Below are 18,035 nucleotides of genomic sequence, written 5' to 3'. Positions count from 1 at the left end.
GAGCCCCTCAGCAGGCCTTGGGTTTGCATTTTACTGCTCCTGACTCTGCTGTGACATACGTACCAGATCCCGTCCAGACAGTACTTCTAACAAGGCCATCAGAATCTTGCCATCTTGGATATCGACGAACAGATCTTTCACTTCCAGAGGCGGGTTGCACTGTGGACACAGAGGAAAGAAGGCCAGTGGTTAGTGACCGTGGGGTCCACAAAATGATTCCAGAACCGCAGCCCTCACTCACGTGAAACACCTGGACCTCCAGGTCTGTCTAAGCAAGGAGGCGCCAGCCTGCCCTCCAGGAGGTGGAGCTGGCCATGGGCACCTGGAGGAGATTCAGCAGCACCAACAAGGCACGAACAAGTGACCCTGAGGACCTCAGACCCCTAAACTAGACCACATCCAAGTTTCTCCAAGGGAAGAAAGAAATGGCATGTCTTGACTATGGCCTCGGTATAGAAAAAACTAATTCTAGAAGTTGGGCTCACATGGAATTTCCTAATGCAAGCCCTTCACCTCAGACCTGGGGAAACTGAGGCTCAAGGAAGCTGAAGGACGTGTCCGTGTCCTATGACCCACTGGCTGAGCACAGCAGCCCAGTCTGCGAGGCCCCAGCACATGCCTGGGTGGGAGCCAAGGGCCTTCAGTCCAGATGCCAGTGGTGCCCCCACCTCCTGTCCTGCTCAGTCTCTGATGTGCACATGGTCACTCTGTCAATATCCAGCCCTAGTCCAGCGGGGGGGGGGGGGGTGCCCTTGTAGAGGAAGCAGGAAGGTGGATGTGTGCTCGGCTGGGGGGATATGGGGGCTGGAGGGACACAGCTGGCCTGCTGGGTGGCTGGATGGCAGGCAAGGAATCTGTTCTTCCAGCCCCAAGTGTGTGGGGCTGTGAGGAATGCAAGTTTGAGAGGCTGATGCACAGGAACAGATATTATAGGCTCAGCCACAAATGTGATATGTGCTTATCGTAATTAATCAGACTGAAAAGTTCATTAGCTGAAAGTCCCTCCTTGCACTGCTCCCCTCCAGGCTGAGACAGATCACGGTATCTCAAGACGCCACTTGCACCTGTTCCCCTAGGAAGCAAAGGGGCCAGACACACCTGTGTATCTCTGCCCACCTCAGGCATTTCCCTTAACCTGCTCGGACCGAAGTGTCCTTGGCTCCAGGGCCAGCCTAGTGACTGGACACTGTGCCGTCCTGACATGGGGTCTACCAGGAGCTTCACTTGTCGGGCAGATGCACCACCACAGGGATTTGCAAACGGTGCTCCCCAGAACCCTGGGTGCCAGCAGAGTGATGCAGGCTGTGTCTGGGACGGGGGCAGAGGAGGCTGACCCACATCACAGAGGCTCTGACTGGCTTTTACTTGGGGTTCCAGGGAAGGCTAGGCTTGAAGAAGGGGTTCTGTTGACTAAGCGAGGGTGGTGCCAACTCCTTTCGTGAGTATAGGTGGGACTTGCTGTGGCAGAATCTCAGAGAACAGGGTCCAGAAACCTGCATTTTAATAAGACAGTCCCAGCATGACTTCTGCTCACCTTGGGTATGGGTGCCTTTGCAGCACTGGCACAAACACTGCTGGGCATGCTCTGTTCTTGAGCACAATGAAAAGGGGTGTTCATATCAAGATAGGATTAAGGGGTGTGGCAGTTCTAACCAGCCAGCGAGCCGGGGTAAGAAAAATCCTGGGAACGTGGGGCGCTGTGGACCAGACACCCTTTTCCTCTGGGAAGGCCTCCTGTCGAGATGTCCTTGAGGGTGATGGCTTTTTTTTTTATTAAGGAAGGTGTAGTAGTGGCAGGAAGGGACAGTGCAGGATCTCTATGCTCCCAGCAGACCCGGTAAGAAGTCCTGGAGCCCTCAGTGGCTTTTGCAGGCTTTTATTGGGATTTACCAGGTACTTGGCAGGCAGGGGTGCTGGCAGGCCTCCCAGGCCCCAGTAAGTTTTCACTCTATCTGGGCTCTCTGGTGTTCTCTCTCTGGCCTTTTCTTCTCTGCTCCTTTTGCTCTTTCATTCTCTTCTGCTCTCTGCTGTACTGGCGTCCCCGTGACCTCACCCTTATAAGCCCAACTTTAGCCCAGGTGTACCCACTTGTGCATGCCCACACCCTACTCCAGGTGCCGCCATCAGGCATGCATTCAGGACCGCAGATCCATCATCGATCCTGATGGTGGGAGGGCAGGAAAGCCTGATACTTTTTTACCTTACCCTACAGAAGGTGGCATTTCCTTACCCTTTGAGCCTCCCAACCCCCAGTTGGTCCAAATACAGGGTGACTGCACCCACAGGGGAACAGAGGGGGGATTGGCTTCAAGGTCACAATGACCTTGAACCAAAAGGCCAATGATTTTCTTTGCAGGCCCATCCACCGCGCACCCCCGAGCATGCTGGCGTCGGGTCCCGGAGTCTCTCAGTGAAACGGTACTCCGGCTCCCCCAGCCACACACAACCTCCCCGCCTCGGTGAAGGGACTAGCAAAATTTCCAGGTATCGGTCCTGACAGTGGCCCAGCCTTGCCTGTGGAGTTCCGCCTGGAGAACCATTTCCATCGACAGTGTCTGCAAGAGCCACAGCGAGCGGGGCCTTGGCCGGAGTCCATCCAGCGAGAAGGCGGGGAGAAGCTGAACCCGCTCCAGGGCAAACACCCCGGGCCCCAAACGTTCCGAGGGCTTCATGAGATTGGTATGGCCAAGTCAATAGCACCCCCAGGGCTCACTTCATGATCTAACTCCTCCGGTAAATGAAGGACTTTTTCCAGAAGCCAGAGACTCAGTAAATATTTCTGACAGCCTTCAAATGGCAGTTAAATTCAATTCTCAAGGGAGTTCCTGGGCTTCCTTTACATGAAAGCTTATTCTTGAGAGTCTCCAGGTTGGAAACATGGTTGTTAATTTTGCCTGTTTATTAGGCATCGGCTTCAGGTGCCGTCTGATTTATCTGCAGAGTGGGCGCTGCCCACCTGCTCCAAGGAGCGGGCAGCCGCGTGGCCAGGGAGCAAGTCCTCGCTATGATAAATGCCAGCAGAGTTTCATTTGGGGTGGTGAGTGAGTGCGTGCTATTTGCTATATTACCCTCTGTACTTCTCTGTATTTATTTTTTAATTAAAAAAAAAAAAAGAAAAGCAAAGCAATATGCCATGGCTACACTCCGTCCGCCAGGAGGAATTTCCAGGTACGCTGACACACATCAGGTATTAATTTAGGCGTTCAGGGAACTCAGGTTTGGGGAACAGTTTTCCTTTTTTCCCCAAAAAATAACATTCCACTTTATGAGGATTGCCGAAAATGTACCAATAGTCAAGGCAACTGGCAAATGATTTACGACGCCTAGTCCGTGACCCACGGACTCACGGCCTTTTACTGGCGAGTTCAGGAGCCTCCTGGGTCGGAGTAGCCCATTCTACAGGAGGGGAGTAGAGGTGTGGGTGGTCAGAGCCTGCTGGGGGACACAACAGGCCTAAAGTAAACTACCCGAGTTAGAATTTCAGTCACAGGCACACTTAATAAACAAACCACATTTATTTTCTCTGCTTTCTAATCAAGTTAATGATTTTCTCTAAGAGCCTTTCTTGGGGTTTAACGCGGAGGGTTGTCAGTGGTTACTCTTGGACCTTTGAAGAGGAGAGGAGAGAAGAAAGAGATGTACCTAACTCGCTAGGTAGAGGCTTGAATGGCACAGGCTTTAAAAAGAAATGAGACACCCCCCCCCCCCCCGGGTCTATTTGGAGAGCAGAATGGAATTTAAGAAGAAAGAAGTGAGGTGAGTCCAAGGAATCGGGAGAAATCACTTGTCTTAGAACCTCTCCTCCCCCAGCCCTGGGGGTTTAGCAAGTTCATGGCCTGGTGTGCGAGGACATGAATTCCTGCTGGACCCAAGATGCTGACCCACGCAAATCCCTGCTCCCTGGCTCTCCTCAGTGTGTCTGCTTCTCAGGAGCTGTTGTTTCAAGATGCATGTGCCTGGGAGGCTTGCAGGCAAAATCCAAGTCAAAACTGCCTGGCTAGGCAAGGTCAGGGAGAGGAGGCGTAAGAAGGGCCATGCAGTTGAATTCGTGGGGGAAGCCATAGGAAGCGCTGCTGCCTTCCTGCGTGTGGGCGAACCTATCTCACGAGGAGGGATGGCTCTCATTGGTAACAACATCCAGCAGAGGCGGTGCTGTCACGAGGGCTCAAGGGGACCTGTGGTCACTGTAGCAGGGGGCCTGATGCATCAAGGGGACAGAGGACATTACTGCTCAATAGGGACATTATGTGATAAACAGGAGACCGTGGCTGAGAAGGTGGAGGGCGTTCTTGCATAAAATCAATCCAAACACCCACAAAGGGCTTTTAATGAGAACCTGGTACTGGAAGTCAAGCTCCCAACATCCTCAATGTCCACCAGCCCCCACAGCCATGTTTGAATCCTGAGGTCAACCACCTCCTACCCGCAGGAGTGTTTGGGCTGTTCGATAATGATTGTGCTTGATCACTTGCTCATTGCTTCCTTTATAAAGAGAGACCCTCTCTTCCCCAGCGGGACAGACAGCCCACGATGACAGAACCTGGCCTTCCCTCCAGCTTCCCAGGTGTTCCCAGCTCCGGTGTGACACCCAGCAGTGAGAACACACCCAACAAGTGTCTTAGTAAATGAAAAAATAGCCGCCATAACTAGCACAGAGCCCACGTCCCTCTGCACTCAGGCCTGGACCCTCAGCTATGGCTGAATCTCCCCCTTAACAAAAGCCCAACACCCTGCTTACCTTCTCCAGGTGTAGATTTATCCATCGAGTGAAAGTCCTCTTCTGTACAATCTCCCTCTCAACTGAAAACAAGGACATGCCGTTAGCTGAGCAGAAAGAAATGCATGCGCCCCCCACCTTTGCCCCCCGCCCTTCTCTTCCCAAGGAGAGGCACTAGGTGGAGGGCAGGCAGAGCCCCAAGCATATAAGAAGAGCCTTCACACAAGGGGATGGGAAGGGGTTGGGTGGCACCTAGAATCCATTTTCCCCAGCCCAGACTAAGCCCACCAGAGCATCTTAAATAGATTAAACACCCGCGAACTCAAGCGCACAGAACAAAATGTTCACACAACCGAATGTTCGCATCTGGGCACCTGAAGCTCCAGCTTAAGATGCAGAGGCCAGAAGACACAAATGAAAACCACAAGGCAACGGTGCTGGACAGCAGCCTGCCGGCATGATGGCAACCAGGAGCTGGGATGGAGGAGAGCCAGGGCAGCGGAGGGCAGGCCGGTGACGCGCAATTGGGCTGCAGGTCTAGAACATTCCAGGGCATGGCGGGAAGAGCTGAACAGTCCTGGATCCGACTCTCATCCGGCCATCCCCCAGCTTTGGACAGTCCTGGACAGTCCTGGACAGTCGCTTGTCCCTGTATCTCATCTGAAGATCAGAAGCAGCTCACGCCCAGGCGGCCGTCAGGAAAGTGCAGCCTGGAGCCCAGCTCAGTCCTGGCACTACAGCAGTTCATTCTCTTGTAGCTGTATGTCTACAGCCAGGGAGCACTGTGTTGCAAGAATCTGCTGGGAGGCCACCGTGGGCCTAGAGAACATAAACCGGACCCTGTCCCTTCTCCCAGCAGACAGCTCTCCCAAAGTAGGTTCTTAGAAAAGCTCTCTCCTCGCCCCCAGTCACTGGCATCCATCAAGCACTAATTGCATCCTGACAATTTCTTTCCATTCTTTTTTAAACCTGACGACATCACAGAAAGGATTATTCTGAAGATGAACAAAACAAGGTGCAGAGAAGCAACACCACCTGTCCCAGGCATCAGCTGGAGGGGCAGAGCTGGGTATCCAACCCAGATCTGTCCTTCCCCCCATCAGGCAGCACCCAGGAAATGGAAGGGCGAGGGTTCAAATCCCAGCTCTTCCCATGATAGCGAAAGTGTCTGCGTCATGATAATGATCAAAACAATGAGCACCCAGCACTGGCTGTGTGGCAGGCACCCTGAGGTGCTCTAGAAGCAATGATTCTCAGTCCTTGCTGCAAACCTGTGCCCCAAGGTCCCACAGTGAGCAAGATCATTCCTATTTTAGAGAGGACGAAACTGAGGGTCAAGTGCTAATTAACAGCACAGCTGGGACTTGGACCTGCCCATCACTCTGGGCTCCGTGCCCTCTCTACTCCTTCCCAGACCTGGTGGAGTTTCCTAGACCTGAAGGAGTTTCCATCACAGGTGGCGGTGCCCATGATGGGTTGGGGTGCTGGGTGGACCTGGAGGTGGCAGCCCCTGCAGCCGCCAGCTGCCACCTCTCTAGGGAAGCTTCCTTGACAAGTCGGAACCAGATGACTCCCAAATAACCGCGGTCTGGATTTCAGCACACTGGAAGAACATATCACATCCACTTAAAACCATTTCACATTTCTTTAGCAAAACGAAAATGAGAGGCAATTTATCTCCTGGGGGAGAAAAAAGGCTCCGGCTTTCTGTAACGACTGTGGTTCTTTTTCCCCTTCAGCCTCATTATTAGGTAGATAGTGGCGCCCATAAATCAAATTTTAATATTGTGCCTTTCAATCTTTTTTAATTGAAGACTCAGCAGACAGTAATTATGCACATAACCACATTTTTTCTCGTTTTCCTCCTTCTCTGCAAGGGAAGGTCACTGGCAAGCAGGCCTAAGGATTAAAGATCTAATTCCAGTAAACTGTGTTTCGTGGGCTGGGAGAGCAGGGAGAAGAGAAAAGAAGTTGATAGAAAGAAGCAGAAATAGGGGGCATTTGCTGAGGCCACAGAACAGAGAGTCTTCAGGGTTTTCTAGAAGATTGGAGAGTTTTCTAGCACTGCAGCTTTTCCCATAGGACGGGTATTTAGATTTCGCTGCTGTCCCCTGCAGGCGGACCCCGCTGCTGTCCCCGCCCTGTCCTGGGCAGTACAGTCTGTGTACGTGGCTCCGTGCACACACCAAAGAGTATTTTTCTCGTGTTTGACAACTAAGAGTGGAACTGCTGGGTCTTAGTGGTAGGCATGCTTAAAATTTTAATAGCTACTTCCAAAGTGCCCTCCCCAAAGGCTACCCCAGTTTATACTTTCACCCCCACCTGTCTTTAAACAAGTTTATGGGGATTGTAAAGTATTTACACACATATTCAAACACTCAGGCCGGTTTCTCCATATGGTTTGAGAGCGAGCAAAGTATGCCCCCTGAAACAGAAGTGCATTCAGTGACGTCTGAGAACCCGGCAGGCTGTGAGTGTAACTGGGGTATAGATGAGGAAGTGGGTGTCTGTGAATCATACCCGACCTCATCTATCCCTCCCAAGCACCCACCTATCAGTCCATCCACTCATGGATGGACTCAATCAGGAAACCGCTCAACTGCCCCCCAACTGCGGCCCACTGCCATCGGACAGTTCAATGCTAGCTCCTGGACCCTGCCTTATTCACTTCGTCACTTATTCACCACCTGTCCATCTGTCAGTCTGTTCATCCACTGTGAGTCCACCCATCCATCCACCCACCATCCACCCACCCACCCATTCATCCATCATGCAACCATCCATCCACCTATCCATCCATCCCCCCACCACCCAATATTTACTCAGGAGCCATGCCAGACCCTAAGGGGCAAAATCAGATAGGAAGAATTAAGCATTCATGGAGCCTACACTCCAAGAAGTCTCAGCCAAGTAGGAGAGAGAATACAGATGCCACAGGCACATATGCAAGGAGGAAGGAATTAGAAATGTTCAGGGCTGGCGGAGACGGGATGCCCGTGGGGTATTCCTCCAGGGGTCCTAGGAGGATCCCATCATAGAGGTGGCCATGAGGGGCTTCTGCGCTGACCCAGAGCCAACCTCTGGGCACCTCTGCTTCCATTCCAGCCGGGGTCACAGGTGATCTGTAGCACAAACCAGCCTCTGCAGCCAGGATGGGCTGGGGGAGGGCCAGGGGAGAGAAGGCACCAGGGACCGTGAGACTAAACCGCAAATAGCAGATGAGTCCCAGCCTGAAATAGGGTACGGAGCCCGAAACTGGGACACGCTGCTCAACACGCAGGGGAGCTGAGACTTGGCCCGCCCAGAACATCCGCCGAGAGCCGCGCCCGGAGCGCCGTGACCTTGGGCAAGCCTGTCGTTCTCAAAACACCTGCGCCTCGGTATCCCCTCTGCAGAGGGAGGGCAAGCACGCCTCGCGCAGGGATGCGGCAAAGGCTCACGGAAGCCAGCGTGAGGCCATCCGAGGGCCGGCCCGGGGCCGCCTCGAGGCCCTGCGTTTGCTCCGTGTCCCGACATAAAGGTCTGAGGCGCTTTCACGGCCCTGTCCGCTCCGAAAAACTCCGGCCCCCACTCCACAGGCCTTTTCTACTCCTGGCCTGCCAAGACTCCATAAACTTTATATAGTTTCCATAAATCCAACGGCCCCTTTTTTTCTACCGCGCCTCTCACGTTGTAAAGGTACAGGAACCCCTTTCTCTGGCAGGGTCTGGCCTTCTTGCCGAGTGTTTGTGGGGCCGGGTGTGGGTTTACGGGGCAACAATAGAGTAATAACAGCGCTGTAAAATCACCATCCCCGCGCGGCCCGGCTGGCCAGGGTGCCTGCGTGCCGGGCAGGGCAGAGGGGGGCTCGCAGGCCCGGGGCTCCAGGGTGGGGCACAGAAAGGAAGGGAGGCCCAGCCTCGTGGCCTGGCTCCACCACCCCAAACTCCCAGCTATGACTTTGGCCCTGGCTTTGCTAAGACGGGCCGTGTGAAAAAGTGAGGTGGCGGCCTCCCTGGTGGCGCAGGCGGTTGAGCGCAGCGCTGTGAAGCTGTCTGCAGCCTCTGCAGTGTGGGTTTGATCCCGGCTGGCCGTGGAGATACCCATATGGCATGGCAGACCGCTCCTGTCGCGCCCGCTGCTCCCCTCAGCAGTGTATTTCAGTCAATCCGCCTGTTCTTCTCCCCACTCTGTCTCTGGTGAATCCTCTCACCCTCCTGCACATCTGGCCTGTAACCCAGTTCTTGTATAAATAAATAAATCTCTAAAAAAAAAAAAAAGGAAAAGAAAAAGGTGAGGGGGGACATTGCTCCCCTCTCCAGGCTACGGGGGCCAGCTCAGGAGTGGGGAGCCCCAGAGAGAAGGGCCCGGGCCCTGGGAGGTAAAAGAGATCCCACTCCTGTGCCTCTATAATAGTCCTGCCCGTCCCTGCTTAGGAGAAAGGCTGGGTGGCTTTGTTTTTAAAAAGTACAGGCTCATTATAAAAAAAATTAAAACTGTACATGCATATAGAGCCAAAATGCTCTTGAAATCTCATTTTACACAGGGGGCACCATTGTTGATATTTTTATCAATCAAGCCTCGGTTAACAAGCCCCCACTCCCGCGCCTGCACACTCATGTACACAGTCAGGGCATGCCGATGCTCACACACACACCCGCAATGCAATCAGGAAACCACTCAACTGGCCCCAAAGCGCGGCCCAGTGGTCACTGCCTTCAGACAGTTCAATGCCTGCTCCTGGACCCTGCCCAAGACCTGCCATCCATGCTCCTGGCCTGGAAGTCTGTATCTACCCAGCATGGGAAGAGATGACAGTGCGCGGGCTAACAACCAGAGACTCGCTGGGAAAAGACAACGATTCCTTGGTCATTTTTGGGCAGAGCCAAGACGCCATGGGGCTCACCAGCCATAGAAGTGGGCAGCCTGGGGTCAGGCTGGCAATACAGGGCATCTGGGCTTATGACCTGGTTCTCCGCTGGCAATGACCAAGAAAACGTCCCTTCCTGTCCTGCCCTCGGGTGGCTTTAGCCGCTAAGTGGCTAGATCTGGGGGCTGGGACTATCCTGGGAGTCAAAACAGAACTCACCTAGGAGGGTTAGGACCAGCATTCCTGCAGGGGCTTCAGCACCTGCTCCAGCACCTCAGGGAGGCGAGGTGGGTGCAGAGGACAGCGCTGCCTCCTCACTGGGTGCTGGATGGCCTTGGTGCCAGGCCAGGCACACCATGGTGCTTCATGGACACACTGTGCTTTCACTGACCACCTTGAGCAAGCTACTGAACTCTTCTGGGGCTGAGCTTCTTCTCTATAAAACAGATGCTGTGCCTCCCCCCACCCACTGAGACAATGCCACCCATGAGTGCTGAGTGTAGAGAGGGGCTCAGCAAGCATCTCCTCACAGTCTACGGCCCTTCCTGGACACAGACCTCCAGATGGCTTTCCCTAGGGAATCCTTCCAGATTTAAACTCCTTTTTGTGAGTGGCTACATGCTGCTAGGTCCACACTGGGGAGAGAGTGACAGAGGCAGCAGGGAAAGGAAGTCACACCTGGACCCCAGGAGGGGTGTATGTGTACTGAGGTCACACCCAGACTGGGTCAGCAAAGTGCTCTGGGGTGGGGTGTGGCCACCTTGGGGGTCTGGTGGGCTAGCCCAATCCCCAGTGGGGACAGTCATTCAGGGTCCCCACCACCCTGTCTGTCCAGGGGCAGGCAGGCCAGTGGGAGGCCTGGCATTTTCAACCTTTACCCTGTTTTGTGCAGAAGGCAAGGCCTTGGAGTACCTCCACTCCTGTACCCCAGATCTTGTTTCCTGCAAAGCAAGGTACTGGACAGAGACCTGTGAGCTCCAGGGGAGGGCCACAGCCCCTGGTGACAGTCTCCTGGTGGCCAGGAACAGCCTGTGGGCCATCTACCTCTTGCCTATAGGCCACCTCCTGAGACGCTTCTGCTCTCCTGGGCCCTGCCGGGGAAGCCCATTCTCCTCCCGGGAAAGGCGTCCCTCTTGTGTCCTCTCCTGTCCTCTGGGTCCTCCTTGGCTCACTTTGGCCATGTCGCCTCACTCGAGTGTCTTGGGCTGAACTTTAAACCAGGATGGAGACCCCCCATTAGAGGGGAGCCCCACCCCTTGAACTAGCACCAGACCATACAGGGTACCTACCACGGGGGAATGGACTGTTCACAGAGAAGCCCGCATGTGGGGTCCCCCGCCTGCCCCCCAGTTCTCAAGCAGCCAGACTCCAGGCAGTCCACAGCGACTCAAAGAGGCCCCCTCCCTGCCCCGTCTGGACACGGCCCGGCCCCTCCTCGGTGGTTCAGCTCCTTTCTCCATCTTTCAACACCTCCCAGAAACACAACCTCATTACATGGCCCCATGCTGGTTCACTTGAGAAATAAAACTCAGAAACAAATTAAACAGCAATTTCTCCTTAAACAGGAGAGGGACCAGACTTCGGGATACCAGGCCAGCGTCCTCTGGTTCCGACTCCGGGGGGCCGCCCCCATCGGCTCTGGAGGCATTAAAGCCAAGGCCTCCATGTGGTTTGCGCCGCAGTGACTTTGCATTTCATTTCCTTTGTTTTTCCTCCCCAATGTTTGCTCTGACCCAAGTCCCTTTTATCGAGACTTTGGTAATAAAATGCAAAACCCTCCATGGGGGCCCAGACTGAGGACGTGGCCAGCAAAATGCTGCAAGTCCACGCGGGAGCAGTGGCAGCCCGAGCTGGAGAGGCCCTCAACCCCTCGCTCTGCCCGCCTTTGTCCCTTGTGCAAGCTGGGGATGCACCCCACAAACCGGTGGTCTCCCCAACACACACCCTTCGGAGAAACCCAAATAAAACAAGCAAGCTCATGCTAACCGGGGACTTAAATCCAGTCCTCTCGCGGGTCCCAGAGGCCACCAATTAACATACCACGTCCTGCCCCTGCTCCTCAGCTGCTCCAAAACACATAACCCAGGGCTCCGAAGAGCTAGTCCCAATTACACACCAAATTAAGTTTTAAGCTATATTGGGGGAGGGGGGCAGGCGGCTGGTGCCTGGAACTAAAATAAAAAATAAACTTGCTCTCGTTTTTCCTGTGAGTGATTCTGTCTAACCTCAGTACTAAACCTCAGCCCACCGTGATTTATGACGGATGACGCCAGCCGTAAAAAGCTCAGCCTAGGGAACGAGAGTTTAACATTCTCGAGATGGGCACACCAGGGGGACAAGACCAGCCCGGCCGACGGGCTTGTGCAGCACAGACGGGGTCTGGGGGGTGCCGTGCCCCGTCCCCGCGCGCCGTCGAGACAGCAGGGAGCGTGAGTGCGCGCTCGAGCCGGAGACAGGGCCCCGGATGCCTCGTCCCGGGCCCCCTCGAACAGCTGCAGGAGCAGGGGTGGAGCGAGTGAGAGGGGGAGGGAGAGGCAGGAAGGAGGAGGACACCCCAACAAGGGCCCTGATCCCTGGGGTCTGCACCCTCCACAGGGACACACATTTTGATGCTTTTTTTTTTTTTGTACCAACGTCTTAGATAACTCTTCTGGCTTCTGAGTACAAACTTGAATAGCGTCGAAAGCAGGGTTTCCAAACCACCTTCTGCAGATGACGGGTCTAAGAGGGAGCTCATCGGTGTGGGGAATCCTGCCTCGCCCCGCCCCGCTGAGCCGGCGGATAGACCGAGGCACTGCTACGTCCCGCAGCGAAGACATCGGTTTCACTCGGCCTAACTCAAGCTCGTCTGGAGTCAGACCCCTCTTCTGTGTAAAACAGATTGCAAGTTCCTTGCGGAGTCCGGGACACAGAGAGATGTCTGCAATCAGTGCTCGTCACCAGGGGGCAGGTGGCCACGCTGCCTGTGACAGAGCCCACCCTGTGCTCGCTGCACCCTCCTGGGCTCTCTTCTGGGGCACACAGCCCAGCTCCATGCCCTGTCCCCTCGCACGGGTGGGGATCCTGGCTGGGGATCCACGTGGAAGTTGGATCCACTTTCAGACAAGGCCTGTGACACCCACGGCCCGGAGAAGCACACACGAGGAGAGGCGCCCACCCCCAGCTTCCCCTGGGCCCAGGGTCACCCAGCAGAACTGTCCAGTGAGGAATCCCACCGTGGGCCGGGCTGAGAGAGTGACACACACCCTCACAATCGCTTGGGGTTTGCTAGCGCAGGTGCCACCCTGTTGAGGTCTGTCTGGAGGGAGGACAGGCCCCCAGGGAGAGGCAGGAAGGGAGACAGCCCCTTCCTGGATGAAGAGTGGAACAACCTGACACCAGCTGTTTCAAGCTCACGGCAACCTGCACAGGACAGCGATGGAGCTTCCCTCAGGGGTGAGGACCGAGTCTCAGAGGGGAGGTGGCCTGCCCCAGACGTGGTCCAGCTTGAGAAGACAATCGAGGCTAGTCGCTATGCACCAAGTGCCCCACACCAGGCTGGCGGAGCCCTTGAGAACAGAACACCTCACTGAAGAGCCTCCAGGAAGACCGCTGCAGGCTCAGGTGAGCTCAGCGGCAGAATAAAGGCTGACCTGGGGATTCATCCCTCAAGAGCAGAGCTCAGCAGGCCACGTAGAATTAGTTCCACCTCTGGGTGGAGTTCTTTTTTGAAAAGGAGATTAAAATGCTCAACTTCATCCTAGCAGTCTTGATGTGCACCTCTAAGCACACCTGTTCTTACAGAACCCCTCATTCATTTCACCCCTCAAATACCAACACTTCTATGAACACGCAAAGGCAATTCGCCTTGAATCCTCTAGTTAGCATGACCGGCCGTCCTCGCTCATCCAGCCCTCAGGAGGCTCCAGGGACAGGGGGTGTTAGGTGTGGAAACTGAACAAGTCCCAGACAAACCGGGCGACTCGGTCACTCCAGGAGGTGGACAGGCGGGTGTCCTGGAGGGCAGGCCCCGGGGGGCAGAGCAGCTGGGAGGGGCTGGGGGTGAGAGACAAAGATAGTACAAGGGAAGGTGGTTAATATCTGCTTTAAATGCCAGGGACAAAGGAACCCCTGAAATTTCCATTTTACAACTTTTATCTGCCAACAAAAAGTGATATCAGCATGAGTTTAAATTCCTAGTCTGAGCAGGAGCATTAACACTGGAAAGTGTTATGGCGAAGGAAGGACGAGAGGTGCCAAATCTCCTCCAGCTCGAAGTGTCACCAACATTTCATGTTAATTAGCGCGAGAGACAGAGGCGGCCTGAGGCATGCCAGAGGATGGAGCTGCGCCAACACCTCGAATGTGAACTTCACACCCCACTGCTTCCTTTCTGAAACGCATTTGCTAGAAAACAAACATCTACATACACAAGCCATCGAATTACACACTCATGCGTGCCTGTGTGTGCACGCCTGTGTGTAAATGCATACACATGCTTTCGACCTTCTTTAGGGACATCAGTCCCCAGGGCCGTGTCTCCCTTCTGCCACAGACACTAAGATTCTGACTTCAAAGGCGCACTCTGACCTTGAGGTCAAGGCCATATCACTGCCACTGGGAGCAATGCCAATCCTGTAGAATGGCAAATTCCAGTCCTCAAACACCCACACAGACCCAAACCCTGATTCCCAGCTCTGGCTGCACACAACAGTCACCTGGGGCAGCTTTAAAACATAGAGGAGCCTGCACTACTCTCCAGACCAACTGGATGCCGGGAAGCAGAGGCCCAGGCATCTGCATTTTAAAGCTCCCTGGGTGATTCTGACACGGAGCCAGGGCTGGGAACACTGCTCAAGCCGGGGGTTGGCAAACTCCTCCAGCCCCTGGTCGAGGGCCAGATAGTAAATTCTATGGACCTCGCAGGCCATATGGTCTCAGAGACCAGTCAGCTCTGCGGGTGTGGTGGGAAAGCGGCCAAGGCAGTGTGTAAGTGGTCGTGGCTGCGTTCCAATAAAACTTTATTTATAAAACCAGGCGGTGGGTGGTGGCTTGCCAAGCCCCGCCCTAGACTCCACAGCCCCATTAGCTGATTTAAGCAGCCATTCTAGATCTCACTGGCAGTATGCCCTTCTCAGGCCAACTTTAAAATTCAGTTTGGGGCTTCAGGAGCAGGCATTGGTATGCATTACATCTGTAGTGTGAGAAAAACCCAAAGAGCAGAGGCTGGATGGATGGGGTCGCAGGCGTGAATGGGGGACAGAGGGGACTTAAAGGCAGAAAAATTGAGGCTTCCTACCTGCAAGTCACAGAACCTACTAGAAATTTTCCTCCCATATCTAAAACCAATAAGAAAAATCACATTTGGGCATCCATACTTTTAAGTAATTCTTTCCCTGTTTCCCTTCTTCAGCACCTGGTCTCTTCAAATCAAGGCAAGTCCTCTCCCTCCTCAACACCTAAAGAATCCCAGGAAGTATGGAGAAGAAAAATGACCCCAAACATCTCTGCTTTTTTTTTCTTCTTTTGCAAAATTTAAGTAGAAATAGGTTTTTTAAAAATCGAACAAGTTACTTGCAGGTTAAATTTTGCAGCAGATTAAGTTTTGTTCAAAGGAAGTAATTTTTTCATTTTTTTTTTAAGTATCCAAAGGAATCCAGGCTGGTTCTGCCCATCACTGCATCATCAATCCAGCTTTTTAACTGGCAGGCACTTAAATACAGAGGCAGCTTCCCAGGCAATCCTGCTCTCAGGGCCATCACCAGCATCTACTTGCATGCTTCCTGGGACGAGGCGCTCACTACCTGTCCACAACCAGAATTCCATGATCTGACAGCTTGTCTTGTGGAATAGGGCCAGTCCCGTGGGTACAACCAGCATCAATAGTTCGGGGAGTTGGAGGATGACAATGTCACTTTGCTATTTGGAAGCAAAGTCACCAGAGCTGAACACCACCGCAGCGCATCCCAGGGAGGCCAAACACTTCCAGTTCTTCAAATCTTAATATTTGGAGAAAAACTAGACAGAGACTCCACCATAGGCGGCTTATGAGGCGGCCCTGGTAGATGCTGGTTGGGCTGTTGAGCTGGAGGGTTTGTTACTTCTCTTGCAAGGATGACCCTTCCTCCTCCAGATGTGTTCTGAAAACCCCATTACAAGTCTGTTGGGGTACGTGTCTATTTGAACATGCTGTGTGCTTATGTAGGAGGGGTACACACCCTGACACACTAAAAGAAGGGGCATATCCTATCACTGACAGATTCTTGACCAGGTGCTTATACAAAAGGGCAGGGCTTCATTTTGGGGGTCACAGAATTCTCAAAACCAACGGAACTGCCATTTCACTTAGCTGTCAGGAAATTCTTTATTAAACCTGAAGTCCAAGTTTAACAAATGAATGGGACTGTAGCCTGCATCTCTGGATACTCACTATAATCCAGACTTCAGTTTTTATGAAAATATCATTTGACACAGACTCTTTTGTTTAAATACTTTTAAAGTTTATGGATCCAATAAACTGCCTCAAATGCTTTTGTTCAAGAAAGGAAGATATAATAAACGACTGACAAACACACAGAAGAGTAAATCCATAAGCAAATCAAGTGTCTGTGCATCTTTGTACCTCCCTCTCCCACCCCTGCCCCGGTACCTGGCCTCCACCATATTGTTGGAGGATGGACAGGTGGACACATGACTGAATGCATACATGGGTGGATAAATGGACGAAAGGGTGGTTGGATGAGTGGATGGATGGTGGGTGGAGAATCCATCTACCAATTTACTCTCTGAATTTGGCCTCCAAAACCACAATGTCCATGATGCTGCTGGCTTCCTCCAAATTCTGATATAAGCAGATCATGAAATTCCTAGCTGTAACCTTGACCTCTAACCTCACCATCATGGCTCTTGGGAAAAAAATAGGCCTTCTCCCTTTTTGTACCTTCCCCTGTGATTTGCCCAGTCCTGCTCACAGAACCGCTCAGCTGTTGTGAGTCAGAACCTTAGGCAGAACTATGGCACTTCATGAACCATCCAAGGCTGAATACAGACACCTAGGAATCAGGATGGGGCTAGCTCTGGGGTGGGGGGCACTGGCTAAGGGGCTTGTGAACAGCCATCTTGGAGGGATGGATCACTGGGGGGTCTATCAGTGGGAGTATGATCTGAAATCCAAGTAGATGCATCAGGCTATTCTGGGCACGAGTTGTCGCGAAGGGATTTCTCCCAGGCCAGTTGTCTACATCTAGATTCAGGTACCAAGAGGACAAGTCTGACAGCATAAGGACAGCAGCTGCACACACCTGGCACAGGCTCAGTCATCTGGCTGCATGGCTTAAATCACTGGCCAATTAAGGCACTGCGTCTGACTATTCTCCAGAAAGAAGAGGTGCCTTTATGCTTGAAGTGATCTTGCTTTGTGAGATTTTGGCATCCTCTAAATTCTGATGCAGCCAGGTCACTCAATCACGGCTTTCTGTTGCTGAAGCTGCATGTGTTTTGGGCTCACTGTTCGCCCTGAGCTATGTGGCCACATACCTTCTCTGACTCAGAGAGATAGGTACTGTCATTGGGGTGTGCACCCCGAGGGTCTTGCAGGGCACCCCCTTCCATGGGGATGTCCCACCCAGTCGCTGAACCCTGAGGAAAGGGCATTGGGACCTTGGAAACCTGCACCATGTCACTGGCTGGGTCTGAGTCCCTTCCCTGGGAATTCGAAATGGGATTGATTCCAGCCTCCACCCGCTGGTCTCGAGGATGGCAGTAGAGACACGGGGGCCATTTGCTGCCACTTGGACTGGTGAGCAAGTGATCAATCAGGAAGTAAGAAAGTGAGACATGGAGAGGAAAGGTGGAGTGAGAAAGACAGAGGGGGAGTCACCCAAAGGAGACTCAGTCTGGCCTGCTCCTCAGGCACCCAAGGCCCTATAGCTGGTGGATTCAGTGGGGCCCTACTATTCTTTTTTTTTTTTAAACATTTATTTATACAAGCACTGGGTACAGTCAGAAGCGCGGGAGGGTGAGAGAATCCACCAGAGCCAGAGCGGGGAGCAGAGCAGGCAGAAGGACCGAAGTACACTGCTGAGGGGAGCAGCGGGCGGCAGGAGAGGTCTGCGCGCCATGTGGGACCCTCTTCGGGTGGCTGGGGAGGCAGCCGGGCCGGGGAGCAGCCGGGGATCGAACCGGCGCTGCAGAGGCTGCAGGCAGCTTCGCAACCCAGCGCTCAACCACTGCGCCACTGGGGAGGCCCCCTACTATTCTTTAAATGCAACTTTTTAGTCCTCTTGGTTACAGTGAAAAGCATCCCAACAGGTGTGTTCAAAGCAAACTGGGAATGAAGAGAGATAAGCCCTACAGATTCAGAAGGCCCCAGAGACGCCACCTGAGCCCAGGGATGCCCCTTCTTTGGATATAATTCAAATTGCATTTTATTATTTTTTTTATATTTTAAAAAAGATTTATTTATGCATTTAAGAGCTGGGGTTCAGGCCA

General features: G+C 53.3%; 1 protein-coding gene across 1 annotated transcript in view; it reads right to left on the bottom strand.

The window, feature by feature from the left end:
- Positions 1 to 18,035, bottom strand: part of CLMN (calmin) — a gene marked incomplete at both ends in the record, with an annotated part of 88,328 nt that overhangs the window by 24,692 nt on the left and 45,601 nt on the right. The window contains 2 exons of the mRNA XM_084239599.1: positions 64 to 159; positions 4,739 to 4,800. Coding sequence (XP_084095725.1) covers positions 64 to 159; positions 4,739 to 4,800 — 158 coding nt within the window. The remainder of the gene's footprint in view (positions 1 to 63; positions 160 to 4,738; positions 4,801 to 18,035) is intronic.

The sequence above is a fragment of the Talpa europaea genome (assembly GCF_964194135.1).
Source record: "Talpa europaea genome assembly, chromosome: 8".
In the NCBI taxonomy this organism is placed as follows: domain Eukaryota; kingdom Metazoa; phylum Chordata; class Mammalia; order Eulipotyphla; family Talpidae; genus Talpa; species Talpa europaea.
Note: the sequence above shows the minus strand (reverse complement) of the source record. Positions and strands in the feature narration are given on the sequence as shown.